The following is a 17,035-nucleotide window of genomic DNA, read 5'->3' on the forward strand; positions in this document are numbered from 1 at the left end:
AAGATGGGGAAACAATAAATAGTGGCTACTCATTTGTGAGGCATTATGATCAAGATGTCCTGGAATTCATGTCACCTTGCATTGCCTGAGTCAGACTGATAAAGCAGAGATGCCATCAGGACGTCACAGGATCTTAGTGGGAGGAAAATGAGGGACCACAACTGTCCCTTCAGAAAGGCAGGGGAAAGGCTCTCAGGACACCCTTCCAGTCCATTTAAACAAAAGCAACATAAATGTGTTGGCTGGAAAGTGACAGCAGAGACCTGCAGTGTGACGTGAAGTGAATTTACCATGGGGGACGCTTGTCTGTCTTTTAATAGCAAAGAAGGCAGGTATCGTACTGTGAGTATGGTGTCATTTTCAGATATCTCATTACAGGATTCTGAAGATTTTTGTCATGAAAATGGTCTAAGAGAAAAACACATCAGGCTTGGGGACCTGCTGTTCTAAACTGTCTTGTGCCCTGAGGTTAAATAATCCTTCAATTCAATTACAAGCCTCCTAGGCTAACAGAGTATTATCCTGCTCTTGTGTTTCTAAGGCATCAAGTACACTTATTTGTTAAACTTTACTATTGATAATAAAATTGCTGTTATGATGAAAAAATTTGAAATTCCACAAGGAAGGAGACATGATTGCTTCTCACTACTGCAGAGACAACCATTAACTGAATAGGACTTCGTGGGTCACATCCAAAGAGTCTTTTGACAGAGCATGGATTAAGATAATCCACATGGCTAGTCATATGTTTTTCAGCAGAAACATTATATAAGCAAGCACTCATTCAATCCACTCAACAAACAGGGATTGGGATCCATGTAGACCAGGCCCTGGAGATAGAGGAGTGCCTGCCCTGTCCAAGGTATAAGGGTAGAGACAGGAAACAAACAACAAATAAATATATTCATGGTGTTTATGGACAAATGTATTGCAGGGCAAGGAAGGTCCAGAACTCTGCTTTATTACCATGGTTTTGAATTTGCTGTTTTTCAAAGTCTGACTGAGTCAGATCTTTCTCCTCAGGTGACATGTGTATGCTGACTTGGAGGAAGGGAAAGCAGGATGGAGAAAGATGAGAACATGTCATTTGGATGGAGGAAGACAGAACATGTGCAAAGGCCCTGGGGCAGGAGGATGCTGGGAGTTTGTGAGGAGCTGCTAGTCAATCAGAGGAGTGGAGCAAAGGGAATGAACGACACACGAGAGGAAGGAGAGAAGGGCAGAGAAAGAGGAGGAGAGGACTGGAGGGGGAAAAAGAGAGTGGGGAAGGAGGGAGGAAAGAAGAGGGGCAGGTCACAGGGGGCCTCAGGGCCACCACAAAAACTAGGCCTTTTCCTGCTGGTGAGATGGTTTTGAACTGAGGTAGGGCATGATTTCGCCTATGTCTTGGGGTAACCAGGCTCCTTAGATGGCAAGCGTTGGGACATGCTTTTGCTGGGGGAGGACTCAGGGCCACTGTATAAAATTTGGACTCAGAGGCCACCAGAAAATGTTGTAAAAGGGGGGAAGGGGAACATTGTATCTCTTTGTAAATCAGGAACTTGAAAAGACAGGATGAAGGTTACTAAGGATGAGAAGGAGAAAGGGAACCCTTTGACTTTCACTGGGGTTGACTGTGGAGTTTCATGTTTGAGGGGGCAGACAGCTCACTTCTGGTTCCTCTGTAGGTCAGGGTAGTCACACAGCCCTGTTCCAGCCCATGTGATGTAAGTGGAAGTCTACTTCTGGGAACACTAAGGTTTTTCTGATTTTAAAAAAGACAACTGTACTGTCTTCTCACCCAAAGCAGGTTGCTTATGGCTTTGTCCCCTCCACACTGTGTAGTTTGCCCAGAAAACGCCACTGAGCCATGAACGGATGAACCACTCAGTGATGTGTGTCCCTGAAACAGACTGGGTTAGACAAAAGGTGGTTCAAATTCTCTGGTATCTTCCCATACAGAGGTGGAGTCTCCTCCTCCATGTCTTGAGTCTGGTCTGGCCTTCGGGATGGTGTGACTAGTGTTAGACTATAATAGAAGTGACATTCTGGGACTTTCCAGGCTAGGTCATGGGAAGCCCTGCTCCTATTGCCTGGGCCTCTTGGATGGTTTGCTAATGGAGCTCTCAGCCACTGTATGAGAAGACCAAGCAAGTGGAAAAGCCCTGTGAAAACATGGGGAGTCAGGGGCCCAGCTGAACCCAGCCTCCCAGCTGTGCCTTCAAAGGTGGCAGACATAGCAGACATGTCAGCAAGGCCCTTTTGGAGCCTTTAACCTGCCCATCTCCTAGCTGAATAGCATCAACTGACCTCCATCTGATACCACGTGGGACAGAAGAATCACCTTGCTGATCCCTGAATCACCCAAATTCCTGATCCATGAAATTATGAGCAGGAATGATGTGGGGGTGGTTTTAAGTCACTAAGTCTTGGGTGCTTTGTTATGTATCAATAGATAAGAAACACAAATACTGCTGGATCTTGTGACTCAGGCTCAGAGGCTGAACCAACCACCAATTAAAGCTTTTAGCAAGGGCTCCATCACTGGATTGATACCTGAATGGCACAGATGAGAAATGTCTTTTCACAGGTCATCCGTCCCGGATGATGTTCAAAACATCCCTTATGAAAAAGGACTGTCTGCCATGCTGTGCCAATGCCCGGCTCAGCAAGGCAGATGCCAGGAACATCAACCGGCGCAACAGAGAAGACACTGCAGTGTTCATGCCGTCAACCTCGTGACGTAACCAGCATGCTCTGTATTGTTAAGAGGTGACAGTTTGGCACGAGGACGTGTGAGTTCCAGTGATTAGATGCAAACATAAAGAGAGATGACTATTTCTGAGAGCTTGGAATGTTCTTGGAATGGGAAATGATTGTGAATTTTTTGGGGGAAAAATACTGGAGCAATCTGCTTTCTTGGCAACGTGCTGTGGAGCAATTTGAAAGCACTGAAGTACTTTCCATATTTTCTAATCACTCAAATCCAGAACTGATTATGGCTCTCTGCATTCTCCCAGATTCATGCCATTGGAGCACTCCACATCTTTGAGGGAGAGCTTCACCTTGAACGGAGGTGCCTGGATTTAGATGGCGCATCTTGCTACAGCAGGAACAAACACTTTAATTGCAGTGCAGCCCTACAAGGGCCAGGTGTTTTAGAAAATCATGGATGGCCTGACTCCGAGACAACCCAGAGTCACCCTCTCTTATCTCACTGAAACAAAGCATAACCTTCCCACCAGATAGAAAGACAAAAACAAGCCCTATCAGAAACTGAACTCCCTCAGACAAAAGCCACAGAAATTTAGATTGTGGAGACCTATGGGCAAGGTCACACACACACACACACACCACAGTTATATATACACATCATCTCGGGAATGAACCCCAAGAAATTGGTAGCAGTCATTGCCTCTGAAAGAACTGGGGGACTGGAGAAAACTGGGAGTTTGTTGGAGGAGGAAGACTTACATTTTCCATCATAGTCTTTTCCCCCCCAAATTTTATGTATTTATTTTTGGCTGCGCTGGGTCTTCGTTGCTGTGTGGGCCTTTCTCTAGCTGTGGTGAGCAGGCTTCCTGTTGTGGTGGCGTCTCTTATTGTGGGGCACGGGTTCCAGGGCACAGGCTCAGGAGCTGTGGTGCACAGGCTTAATTGCTCCATGGCACGTGGGATCCTTCTGAACCAGGGATTGAACCTGTGTCTTCTGCATTAGCAGGTGAATTCTTTTCCACTGAGCCACCAGAAAGTCTCACCACAGCCTTTTGAATTTTTTAAATTAAAATATTCATATGCTATATTATTTTTCAATGTAACGAAACTAATTCCAAACCTGTATGGTACTTACAATCTGCTAGGCCATGTGTTAAATGCTTAATGTATATTGAACTCCTTTAGTCCTTATAACACCCTTATGATGTAGACATTATTATATATCATCTTGATTTTTACAGATGAGGACATTGAGGTATAGAGAGGTTAAGTAACTTATCCAAGGTCACACAGCTAGTAAATGCAGAACTAGGATTTGGAGCCAGAGAGTCTGGCTCTGGAGTCTGTCCCCATTCCTATATAACATGTCTTGACAGAAATAAGTATACTCAGTCTCTTGTTCATAATTGAGTTGGGGCAGGTAAGATAGTTCATTTCTTCTTGCACCTGCTCTTCTGGGTAATGGTGGGGAAGATGATAGCTCAAAATAATCAAGAAACAACCTTAAACCCATGGGGCTTTAGAAAGCTTTGAAACTGTGTGACTATCAGGGCATGACTATGGCCAGGTGGCTTAATCATTCTAAGCCATAGCAGCTACGATGTACCAGGTAGCCTGTTAGACCTTGGGGACAACTGGTAAATAAATAGAATCCCTGTTTTACAGAAATTTACTGTGTCCTGAGGGAGACAGGTAGTAAACAAATAATCATACAACTTGTAAAGTGGGCAACAAAGAAAAATTAAAGGATGCCATGAGAGGTGACAACTGGTGCCCTCATTTATACTGGATGGTCAGGAGGTGTCATTTACACAAAGTACTGAAGATTGAGCAAAAATAAAGCAGGGGAAAGTGGAAGAAAATGGGAGAAGGAAAAGTATTTTGGGTGGAGGGAACAGTCTAAGCAAAGACTCTGAGGCAGGAAAGACGTATCTATTTTAGGACAGAAGGCATCTGTCTGACTAACACAAAATTAAGTCAAAGTGAGTTGAAGAATGAGACAGATGGTGTAGACCATGGCAAGTATTTCACCATTTTCCTATGAGCCATGGGAAGCCGCTGCAGGTTAGCAGGAGTGGCACGATTTGATTTACTTTTTAAGATTACTTGGGCTGCAAGGTGGAAAATATGCAAGGAAGGAGGCAATGGAGAGAGTGGAAGATCAGCTAGAAAGCTGTAAAGATGGTTGGAATGAAGAGCTCGCAGCGAGAGAAGGAGAAACCCTTGAGATCTATTTTGGTGGTACCCTACTTTATGAAACTAAAATATTAATGTTAGCTGTGAAGAGTTATTAGAAAGCATAGATTCACAGGTGTGAAAATACTTTGCCAATTATAAAATTACCAGACTGAGGTAACTATTACTGGAGATGAAGGAATGAGATACGAGAGAGGCTCTAAGTTGCCCAAAGTCACACAGCTGCTTCGTGGCCGGCGGGAGGTTGCCCTGGGATCCCCTCACTCACTGAGATCATTTCTCTGGGGGTGACCCTGAGCAGTGGAGGGGAAAGAAGGCCAGTGACCAGGGCTAATTTCCTTGTCACATGGGCCTCTGGTAAAGAGGGTAATGATATTTAGGATGTTCCTGGCAAACGACTGCCCCTGAGTAAACAGAGCCCAGGAGTGATGAAGGAAGGCTCCCTGGAAAACATCACACCAGCTATGCAACTCTCTGGGCCACAAGGTGGAAATGTGTTATGACTGCAGTGCTCCACAGTGAGAGTGAGTCTGTGATCCTCACTTCTTATTCTGGGTGAAGGTCCAGTGAGGGGGGACAGGACCTGGGGAGACTCTCTTGACATCCCAGGGTTTTCTTGATTTCATCTGGACTCTTGAAATTACTTAGCAAAGCTTTACATTGGTAAAGAGCTCTGATTTGTGTGATATGATTTATTAATCTCATCCCATGTGTTCATTCACTGGCAGAGACCTGTTTCCAGGTTATTTGCCCCTGTGTAACATCAGGCTTAATTGTAAGGTCCAGGGATGAAGGTAGAACTGAAGACTTGGCAATATTCGAGCCCTTTGCTAGTGGCCTAACTCCGATATTTATCTGAAGCATCAGATACCTACTTCCTTGAAAAATTATTTTTTTTAAAGCATACTCATGCAATTAAAAAAGCACAAGGTATCTGGCTTCCTTGTGAGTATAACTGGAAGAACACAATACTAGACTCTCGGTGATGGTTTATATGATGACTCCAGGGGGTGAACCAGGGTGGTTCTTCAACCTGATCCTAAGCAGTTATCTTAGAGAGTGCTCTTTAGGTGTTTAGAAGCTTACCCCCTCATCTTCCAATTGCCAAAGACTAGGTACAACATTAGTGTTCTGAAGTGAACATCATTCCCCAAACTAATTCCAGCCTTGCTAAGTCATGGAGTTCTTGTCTCTCTCTCTTTTTTAAAGATACACAATTTATCAACTTATCCTGATATACAACCATTTTGAAACTGAGGAGGATGATGAAAGAGAACTGTCATTCCAGCTGGAAGGGAGAGAAAAAGCTCTTTTGTCTGCTCTGCCTGGTAACAAACTGTATTTGTGCTGGAGGCATCAAAAGACAGAGTCAGCAAATGGAGCTCCGCTCCTGTTCCTGGTACAAGGATCTCTGATGGTAAACTGGGCGGTGGTAGAAAAAGCACCAGGAAGGGCTGGGGCTGCCTCTGGCAGAGGTGACACACGAGGACATTAGCGGGTTTGTGATGGAAGCACAAACATGTTTTATGAACAGGGGCCTGTTCACAGCCTTTCCCTCTGCCCCAAACAAGGCCCAAGACCAAAGCCTGATGCTTACCTTCAGCCAGTGGGTCAAGGGTGTGTATCATGAGCTGAAAGATGCTGTTCCTCATGAGACTGTTGTGGAGGGAAGCGGAACTTCCGCCTCGCTGGAGACGCGGCTTCACCTGAGCAGAGAAACCAGACAAAGATGCCGTGAGTGCTCAGAAACGCAAGGCAAGCTCCTCACCTCGTCTGTCATAGCATCACACACAATCGAACCAAAGATGTTTGACGTACATTCCTTCAAAGTTTCCGGAAGGAATGGCATTCTCACATCCTTTCCAACTAAAGGGATTAACTGCTATCGTTTCTTCAGAACTTAGTATATGCTGGTCAATGTGCTATATTCTTCACCTCCATTAGCTGATCTCATTCTCAAACTGAACCTGATGAACTAGGCACTCTTATTGTTTCCTTTAGACAGATGAAGAAGTTTAGTCTTAAAAGAAGCAAAATGAGGTGTTTGGGTCATAAAGACAAAAAATGGAGACTACAAGAATGGGCTGCGGGTCTGTTTCACTTAACATCTGTTTTCTGAACCAGTGGGGAGTCGCTAAAATGTTTGGATTGCATACCCTATCAGTAAAATTTTTGAGTGTGTATATGTGTATCTATTTATATGCATATGTATCTCTATCTATATCCAGACACATACTAAAATAAGGGCATACATACCATAAAACATTTACAGGAGTAGAAATCATGAAGACTAATGCAGGAAGTGAGCGACAGAGGGGCTGATATCTCCCCTTGCTCCGCAAAGGAACGCCGGGCATGCCTTTCAGGGCACCTCGTTCCACGCGGGAAACATGGCTCTCAGCCATGAAGCCTGCAGCCTCTGTTAAGTGAGATCTGAAGAGAGAGAGCCTCCTCCTATGTCTCCACAGAGAACCTTCCTGACCCCAAAGGGGCCTTTCGTTTATGGGGCTTTTGCAAAATGTTTCACCACACTACACATCTACAAGGAGGTTTCCTGAGAAAAGTCCCACAAGACTTTTCTTGACCAAATGTGACCAAATACATTTGTAAAGTGCTACATCCTAGGCTAACTCACCTTTCGAGTTTTAGGATATGTATTAGACACTAAGATATACTAAGTCTAACACTAAAGAAGTATGATTAACTTGGCTAACTTGGAAAGTGTTTCCGAGTATTGCTCTTTCATCCCTTATTTTAGAACACTTACTAACAATGATCCATGTGTTTGGAGGCAAAAACCCAGAGTAAGCCTTGGTATTGGTAAAATGTGATTATAAGATACATAGAGAAACCTGAATTTTTTAGGGTGATTTTATTATAACTGATATTCTATTAGAAATAATATTTCCAATTCTACAGTGTTTGGGGAAGAATCCGAGGGGATGACTGATATCTCAGAACCAGATCATGGTTCACAAAGGAAGAGCCTGGGTCTGTACCCCTAGCCCAGTACTGGATCTGGTATATCCTATGGACTCCCAATCCATGTCAGAAGTCTCTACTCAGAACATCGCAGGAGGAAGAATGGGGTCATATGTATCTTCATTACTAGTCCTCTCAGACTCAAAAATCTGGAACTTAAAAAAAAAATGTGCTGTGTTATTTGATTCAGAAGATTAAGGCTTAGAAAATGTTAGGGGCAAGGTTAAAAGATTTGAATAGAGTTGAAATGTAATCACTGATGACTGAACATAAAAACTCTGAAGGTCATTTCCCTGCCAAGCTTCACAATACAAAATGTGATGTGTTAATTGGATAGGGACTGGAAAATGTGTTTGCTGTTAATAATATGTCATAATCACTGTTACTATGTTCCCTTATTTGGGGAAACCAAAGGAACTCTTCTATGGAAATGTTCCTTATCCTATGATTATATCTATGGAACTTAAAGCATTCTTCGAGGCATTGTGTATATATTGAATGTATAGACTTCATGCAGCATTTCTTTTGATGGAAACAAAAGAAATTTCCAACCAAAAAAACCAGGTGCATGCAAATACATAAAGAAATAGATACCAAGCATTAGATCCCTCACTGTCCCCAAACAGCAGCTCAACATCCCTTGGAATGGAATTTGAAAATACCTCACTCTTTCAACTTTTTCATGCCAAGTGAAAGAGGGAACTCAAATCCTTTTGAAACCTAGTTCCAGAAATCATTTGTCACTGAAGGTAAGAATTCAGTTGACACTAATACCAGGACAGAACATTCGTACACCCGCAGATTAAACCCTCTAAGGATTCCAAGGGAGAGGATGACTTGAGCACAAGAGCCCTCCTTCCACCCACCCCTCCCCACCCTGTCCACAGGCATAGGAACAGGTCTGGACAAGGCCACTGCTTCCTACCGGTAGAGTCTGTTCATCCTTGTCCCTGGTTGTAGAGGACTGCACAAAAGGAAAAGGCAGAAACAAAAGACAAAGAAATAAATAAACAACAGGTCACATATAGGTTTTACACGTAAACACACACATCAGTATAAGGCAAGATTTGGTTCTTTCTGCTCCTGGGAAGGGCTATGCCAACACAGGGAATTAAGAGTGTATGCTACGTGCTAAGTGGCTTCAGTCGTGTCCAACTCTTTGCAACCCTATGGCCTCCTCTGTCCATAGCGATTCTGCGACCTGCCAGGCTCCTCTGTCCACAGGATTCTCCAGGCAAGAATACAGGAGTGGGCTGCCATGCCCTTCTCTAGGGGATCTGCCTGACCCGGGGATCAAACCCGTGTCTCTGACATCTCCAGCACTGGTAGGTGAGTTCTTTATCACTGGTGCCATGTGGTTATTTAGGAATATGGTACTTTCACTTGAAAGATCAAAGTTGAATGGCCAACCCAAATGCCCAGTGACAGTAGTTAAATTAGTTGTGGTCTGGTCCTCTAGCAGAATGTTATGTGGTCACTACAATGAATGAAGTAAGTACACATCTGATGACATGGAAGAATATCTAAGATATATCATTCAGTGAAAAAATTAAAACCCTTATTTACTATCTCACTTTATAAAAGAAAATAAATTAATAATACTTTAGCACACATAAAGAGAAAAGTTCTGCAAGAATCATTAGTGGTTATTCTCATTAGTGGTTAGTATCAAGGGCTGAGATTACAAGGATGTGTCATATTCCATGTCCTTCAGAGGGAGTCAATATTCACCACCCTGAGTGTGGTACATCAAATAAAGCCTGAAGACATGAGGCCACTGAAGTGAAGATGAAGATCATCACACAGGGAATCCAGATGACCCACCTTCTTTCCTGCCCCACCCCTTCAAGTTTTTCATTCTAAAAAAGGAAATATCTGTCGCTTTGAGAAAAGTTGACTGAAACACAAGGGCCCAGGAAGGCCATCCATCCACTGCGTGCTTAGCCACTCAGTTATGTCCAACTCTTTTGCAGCCCCACAGACTGTAGCCCGCCAGGCTCTTCTGTCCATGGGATTCTCCTGGCAAGAATACTGGAGTGGCTTGCCGTTTCCTCCTCCAGGGGATCTTCCCAACCTAGGGATTGAACCCGTGTCTCCTGCATTGGCAGATAGATTCTTTACCACTGAGCCACCTGGGAAGCCTGGTCATCTGTTGGGGAGAACGTAACTCAGACAAGGGGACTCTGGCACTCTTCCTCCAGGTCCCAACTGGATGGCTTAGCTTCCTCTATGAAATGAAAACTCCTTTTTCAACAGAACCAGGCAGAGTCCTACAATCTTTCCAAGAGTATGCAGGTACCCTGGGAACGTCCTCATGATCAGACCACTGTCTCTGTCACTTCCCCTCGACTGTGGGTTCAAAGAGCAAGAAGAAATTGGAACCTTTCCCCCGTCTTGCCTCTGGTCCTTCCATTAATGTCTTTGCTGACCTGTCTTCAGGACTAATCACACACAGCAAGAAGAGAAGATGCAGGCAGAACTACTTTAATAGCTTCATGGGCCCTGGGTTCTCTTTTTTTAGCCTTACCAAACATGTCACAGAAAGAACATTCAGATGCCCCCACACTCCACCTAAAATATACAATTTTTTTTCTGTAAAAAAATGGGAAAGATAATTATAATTTTGCATTTCAAATTACTGGCTATGGGCAATTCATTGAATTTATGATAGGCATGCTGGAAATCTTGAAAAGTGACAAAACTGAAACTATGATTTGGTTTCACATGTAAGTTTTAAGAAGACTAACAGAATACTTAATAAAGTTGACATTACACATTTTGTTGACATTCAATTAAATATTCAATAATCTCATAGATAATTTTTGGATTTTAGAGTCGATATCAACATATGTTTTTTTCTTTTGGTTCCAGACAGTTTTGCAGACCCTTGAAGAACCTGTAAGTTTCAGGCACAGACAGAAGTGTTTAGGTTGCAGGTAATTTCTGAGTACATATCCCTAGTGGCTTAGAGGTAAAGAGCCTGTCTGCCAATGCAGGAGACACAGGTTAGATTCCTGGGTTGGGAAGGTTCCTCTGGAGAAGGAAACAGCAACCCACTCCAATATTCTTGCGTGGGAAATCCTGTGGACAGAGAAGCCTGGTGGGCTAGAGTCCATGGGGTCACAAAAGAGACACGACTGAGTGAGTAGACAACAATTTCTGAGTATAACTTACAGGCATGACTAAATTTGCCATAACCTCCTAATATGGGGCTCTGTCTCGGTGACTTCTCTAAAAACACTAATAAGAAAATATCCCTGATTCCCTAGTTCCCGGAACATGCTTGGGGAAGTGGAGTGGACGTGAAACTGTCCTTTGATTTCTGTTTCTGCTCTGAAAGGCACCGCATGATCCCATTTCTCTCTGGCAGTCCTTTCATTTTCTCATCTCCCACATCAGACAGCTCAACAAATGGCCCCACATTCTACAGAACAATCCCCCAGGGAAATTATCCAGGGCAACCAGCTCAGCCTTTGGACACACATGGAGATTAACTGTCAGAGCACGCCTTTTCAGTTAGCAAATTTACACCTTGTGGTTAAATGGGAGACAAATAATTATGAGCTGAGATTTGATATCCCAGTGATACTATGGAACATGAAGGAATGGTATGGAACTGAGGAAAGAAAAGGGTGGTCTTTATAACAACAAAAATATCACCAGCAGAGAGAATAGATTCAAAAAATATATTTAAAAAATATTTGAAGAAGAAAAAAAAAAAATCCAAACCTGTTTTTTGGTCTGAAAGGAAGAAAAAAAATATCTATTCCAATGACTTGCTTTTTCTCTCATAAGCAAGGAGGCTCATAAGACACAATAGATGGAAAGAAAGTGCTTTGTACATAGATTCTTTCAAGATAAAACTCAGTGCAGGGAAACTTCTAAATCCTCTGCAAAATTTCCCACTGCCTATTGTCAGCACAAGTTGACATCATTAGTTTACTTTCAAGTATAATTTGCAGACATGAATATACATCAGGTTGCAACATGTACATTTATATACGCACACATGGCAACTGAGGTCATTCAACATCCTCCACTTTCCTTTTATGTAGCTCTGTTGCAAAAAAAGATGAGAAATGTGACATATGACGGTCCTTGTTCATTTTCAGGGCTTCACCCACCTCTACTCAGAATTCCCAATGCTCACCTGACTTAGCCTCCATCTAATCACTCCTGAAGCAGCCTCACAGTCCTGGAAATGTGCCTCTGATTATGTTAGGAATTCAATTTTAAAGGGATTTTAATTACACTGGAGGTAACTAGTAAAGGACCAGAGAAACGATCCAAATGTATACATCCTGTAGTGTTTCTAAGCACTGGATTATTTAGCTAAGTGTCCAGGTTTTGGGTTGGCCTCAATGTTGTGATTTTCTTTTCAGGGCTATTGAGCATCTGGTTTATTCTAACTCAATGGATGTCACAGAAAAGACAACTTCTTCAAAAGAGGACCAATGTAATTTTAAGGATTAATTTTGGCATTCTGTTTTATAAATTTCCTTAATTTTAAATACACTGAAATATCACACATTTGGGCTACACTGATTTGAAAGCCCAGTTCCTGGTGGTCTGTTCAAAGACCATTGCCAGTTGTAGGAAAGATTTGTTAAGCCAAATCCATAGTATTCCACAATGATTTTTGAGGAATACATCTTTTACTTAATAAAGTATCCTGTAATTCAATCCTTTATTTAATTTAAACTGACCCTTCCCCTAATTACTGCAAGTAATTGAACAACTGAGATGATGCCATTAATATCTGTTGTTCTTCCTGCTGGAAACCCAATTCCATACAGCAATTTTGCTACCAGTTCAAAATGCATTTTGAAAGTGCCACATTCTTCCACCCCTGATAATAAAACACATAGCTCATTTACAAAGCATTTTTAACTCTATAAATCATTCACAAATCCTTAAATCACCTTTCTTCCTTTGACCCTTGCAAGCCACTGGTTAAAAATGATTCCCCTGGGACTTCCCTAGCGAGTCAGTGGTTATAATTCCACACTTCCACTGCAGTGGGTGAGAGTTGGGGAACTAAGATTCCGCAAGCCACAAGCATAATATGGCCAAAAAAAGATAGCCTTAATTCGAAGTAAAGTTTTTTTTTCTTTTTATTTTTTTTTAATTGAAGGATAATTGCTTTACAGAATTTTGTTTTCTGTCAAACCTCAACATGAATCAGCCATAGGTATACATATATCCCCTCCCGTTTGAACCTCCCTCCCATCTCCCTCCCCCTCCCACCCCTCTAGGTTGATACAGAGCCCCTGTTTGAGTTTCCTGAGCCATTCAGCTAATTCCCATTGGCTATCTATTTTACATATGGTAATGTAAGTTTCTATGTTACTTTTTCCATACATCTCACCCTCTCCTCCCTTCTCCCCATGTCCATAAGTCTATGCTCTATGTCCGTTCTGCCATTGCTGCCTTGTAAATAAATTCTTCAGTACCATTTTTCTAGATTCCATATATGTGCGTTAGAATATGATATTTATCTTTCTCTTCCTGCCTCACTTCATTCTGTATAATAGGTTCTAGGTTCATCCACCTCATCAGAACTGACTCAAATGCATTCCTTTTTATGGCTGAATAATATTTCATTGTGTATGAACCACAATTTCTTTTTAAAAAATTTTTTATTTTTTACATTTTTTAAATTAGTTTATTTTAATTGGAGGCTAATTACTTTACAATATTATGGTGGTTTTTGCCATACATTGACATGTATTGACATGAATCAGCCATGGGTGTACATGTGTCCCCCATCCGGAACCCCCCCACCCCACTTCCCTCCCCATCCCAGCCCTCAGGGTCATCCCACTGCATCGGCCCTGAGCACCCTGTCTCATGCATCAAACCTGGACTGGCGATCTATTTCACATATGGTAACATACATGTTTCAATGCTGTTCTCTCAAATCATCCCACTCTCACTTTCTTTATATCTGTGTTCTTTATATCTGTGTATCTTTTGCTGTCTTGCATATAGGGTCACCGTTACCATCTTTCTAAATTCCATATGTATGTGTTAATATACTGTATTGGTGTTTTTCTTTCTGACTTATTTCACTCTGTATAATAGGCTCCAGTTTCATCCACCTCATTAGAACTGATTTAAATGTGTTCTTTTTAATAGCTGAGTAATATTCCATTGTGTATATGTACCAAAGCTTTCTTATCCATTCATCTGTTGATGAACATCTAGGTTCATGATGAATATCCATGTCCTAGCTATCATAAATAGTGCTGCGATGAACATTGGGGTACACATGTCTCTATCAATTCTGGTTTCCTCAGTATGTATGCCTAGCAGTGGGATTGTAGGGTTGTATGGCAGTTCTATTTCCAGTTGTTTAAGGAATCTCCCCACTGTTCTCCATAGTGGCTGTATTAATTTGCATTCCCACCAACAGTGTAAGAGGGTTCCCTTTTCTCCACACCCTCTCCAGCATTTATTGTTTGTAGACTTTTTGATAGCAGCCATTCTGACCACCGTGAGATGGTACCTCATTGTGGTTTTGATTTGCATTACTCTGATAATGAGTGATGTTGAGCATCTTCTCATGTGTTTGTTAGCCATCTGTATGTCTTCTTCGGAGAAAATGTCTGTTTAGGTCTTTTCCCCACTTTTTGATTGGTTGTTTGTTTTTCTGGCATTGAGTTGTATGAGATGCTTGTATATTTTGGAAATTAATCCTTTGTCAGTGTTTAATTTGCTATTATTTTCTCCCATTCTGAGGGCTGTCTTTTCACCTTGCTTATAGTTTCCTTTGCTGTGCAAAAGCTTTTAAGTTTAATCAGGTTCCACTTGTTTACTTTTGTTTTTATTTCCATTACTCTAGGAGGTGGGTTATAGAGGATCTTGCTTTGATTTATGTCATTGAGTGCTCTGCCTATGTTTTCCTCTAAGAGTTTTATAGTTTCTGGTCTTATATTTAGGTCTTTAATCTATTTTGAGTTTATCTTTGTGTATGGTGTTAGGAAGTGTTCTAACTTCATTCTTTTACATGTAGCTGTCCAGTTTTCCCAGTACCATTTACTGAAGGGGCTGTCTTTGCCCCATTGTATATTCTTGCCTCCTTTGTAAAAAATAAGGTACCCATAGGTGCATGGGTTTATTTCTGGGCTTTTTATCTTGGTCCATTGGTCTATATTTCTGTTTTTGTGTGAAGTATAGTTTTGATGTGACTTTGTAGAGAGACTTGCCCCACACACAGACCTCTATTACCACTTCACACACATAAACATCAGGTAAATACTCCAGAGTTTAGCTACATCATGAACACACAGCCCCTGTTTTACTCTGACTAGTAATCACCCACCTGCAAATTACATAATCAGATGGGTTACTGGGAAGATTTCATGTGCCAAAGACAAGTGTGTAAAATAAAGGATGGATGATCTGGCCAGTGGCTTTGACAACAGATAAGAAAGACAAGCAAATTTTCACAACAGTCAAGCAACAACCATAAACTTCCACCACCATAATCTTTCACTAAGTCCTATGAAATGTACCTAAATTCAATGTGCCAAGGACTCAGAGGCACTATAAAGTCTATAAGAAAAGGCCTAAAAGTATAATTATTTTGTCATAAGTGTGATTCAAAACATATTAGAAATATTAATTCATTATTTAATTGACATTAATGCCAATTTAGAAAAGTTGGGTGAGGGATGACTGATTTTCATTTAAAAAATTAAAAAGAAAGTGTGAAATGATATCTCCTTGTTCTTTCAGTATATTTACATGCAATAAGCAAAAACATTTAAAATCTCTCTTCTGATTAAAAACAAATAGTCCTCAAAGCCTATGAGAATACTAGGTAGATGATGTAAAAGCTTCAAATCAGAAATCTAAAAGGAAAGAAATACAACCATTTCTTAATCAGATGCAAAATCATGTCCCTTTGTCTCTCTTTATTGTGCCCCTAACATACTCCCTAAAATATTAAGGGGATGAGATTAAATAAATTCCTAAAGAAAGGATTTGTGCTCAGTATGCTAAGTTGTGCCTGACTCTTTGTGACCCCACGGACTGTAGCCCACCAGGTTCTTCTGTCCATGGGATTTTCCAGGTAAGAATACTGGAGTGGGTTGCCATTTCCTCCTCTAGGAGATCCTCCTGACCCAGGGATCAAACCTGCATCTCTTGCCTGGGCAGGCAGATTCTTTACCACTGAGCCGACTGGGAAGTCCCAAAGAAAGGACTACTAAGAGATTTAAATTCAAATTATGTTCACTACTGGTTGCTGGGTAATTATGCCACTGTCACTGTCCTTTAGGAAAGTAAGAATTTCAAAGATTAGTGAAGAGCTGAAGGCGGCTGCCCAGATAGAAATAATATCCACTTGCAATAATACCCATTAGGATGGGATGGGATGGAGAGAAAGGATGAAAATTAAGTAAAAAGCACAGTAATGAAAACTCACACTTTGGAAACAAAGCGTTTTGATGATTCATCCAAATAACTCCGATGATCTTGAAATATTTGGAATAGTAGAAAGAAATTTCAGAAGAATAGATAGCCTTCAAAAAAAGGAAATGGAATAAAATTGCTTAGAGACAAGGAACAACATTTTGCCTTTTCAATAGTTGTACAAGAGAAGAAGTAATGTAGGATGAGAAGTGGTGTCATATAGTTAAGAATATGGAATTTGGGTCCAGACTCTGTGGGTTCATTTTGCTATTTTTGTCACTTATTAGTCGTGTGACTTTGGACAAGTTACTTAATCTCTTTATGCTTTAGCTTCCTCATCTGTCAAATGGGGATAATGATAGTAACTGCCTCAGAGGGTTGTTGGGAGGGTTCAATGAGTTTATATACGTAATGCACTTAGATGTTTGGTACATGGTAAACACTAAGTATTGATATTAGCACTATCATCAGTGCTATTAATAACAGGAGCTACAAGAAATTATAATGACAAACTCTATGACAAAAGTAGGTTCAAGGTTGTGAATGGGATTAGAGAACAGGGTGGTTTCTATGTGAAGCAGGAAAATTCCACTGGTCAGGATGGTGCAAGATGATTTGTTTAGGATGCCAGAGTGCAGTTAATTGTGCATGTCCAAGGTTGGCAGCCAAGGGAAGAGGAGATGACACAACAGATTATATTTCCTTGGCTTGGCTTCAGGCTCCATCCCTGTCCCATGAATCAGCA

At 41.5% G+C, this 17,035-nt stretch overlaps 1 protein-coding gene across 6 annotated transcripts in view; it reads right to left on the minus strand.

Moving 5' to 3' along the window:
- The window catches only part of SLC24A2 (solute carrier family 24 member 2), a 279,623-nt gene that overhangs the window by 92,122 nt on the left and 170,466 nt on the right, over window positions 1–17,035 (minus strand). For 5 of the 6 annotated variants that reach the window (XM_070480577.1, XM_020904070.2, XM_020904071.2 and 2 more), the window contains exons 3-4: window positions 8,798–8,836; window positions 6,488–6,596 (exon numbers count right to left, since the gene is read on the minus strand). In XM_070480577.1, coding sequence (XP_070336678.1) covers window positions 6,488–6,596; window positions 8,798–8,836 — 148 coding nt within the window. The remainder of the gene's footprint in view (window positions 1–6,487; window positions 6,597–8,797; window positions 8,837–17,035) is intronic. The other variant, XM_070480576.1, reaches the window with a different exon arrangement.

Source organism: Odocoileus virginianus, chromosome 18 (genome assembly GCF_023699985.2).
Source record: "Odocoileus virginianus isolate 20LAN1187 ecotype Illinois chromosome 18, Ovbor_1.2, whole genome shotgun sequence".
Taxonomy (NCBI): Eukaryota; Metazoa; Chordata; class Mammalia; order Artiodactyla; family Cervidae; genus Odocoileus; species Odocoileus virginianus.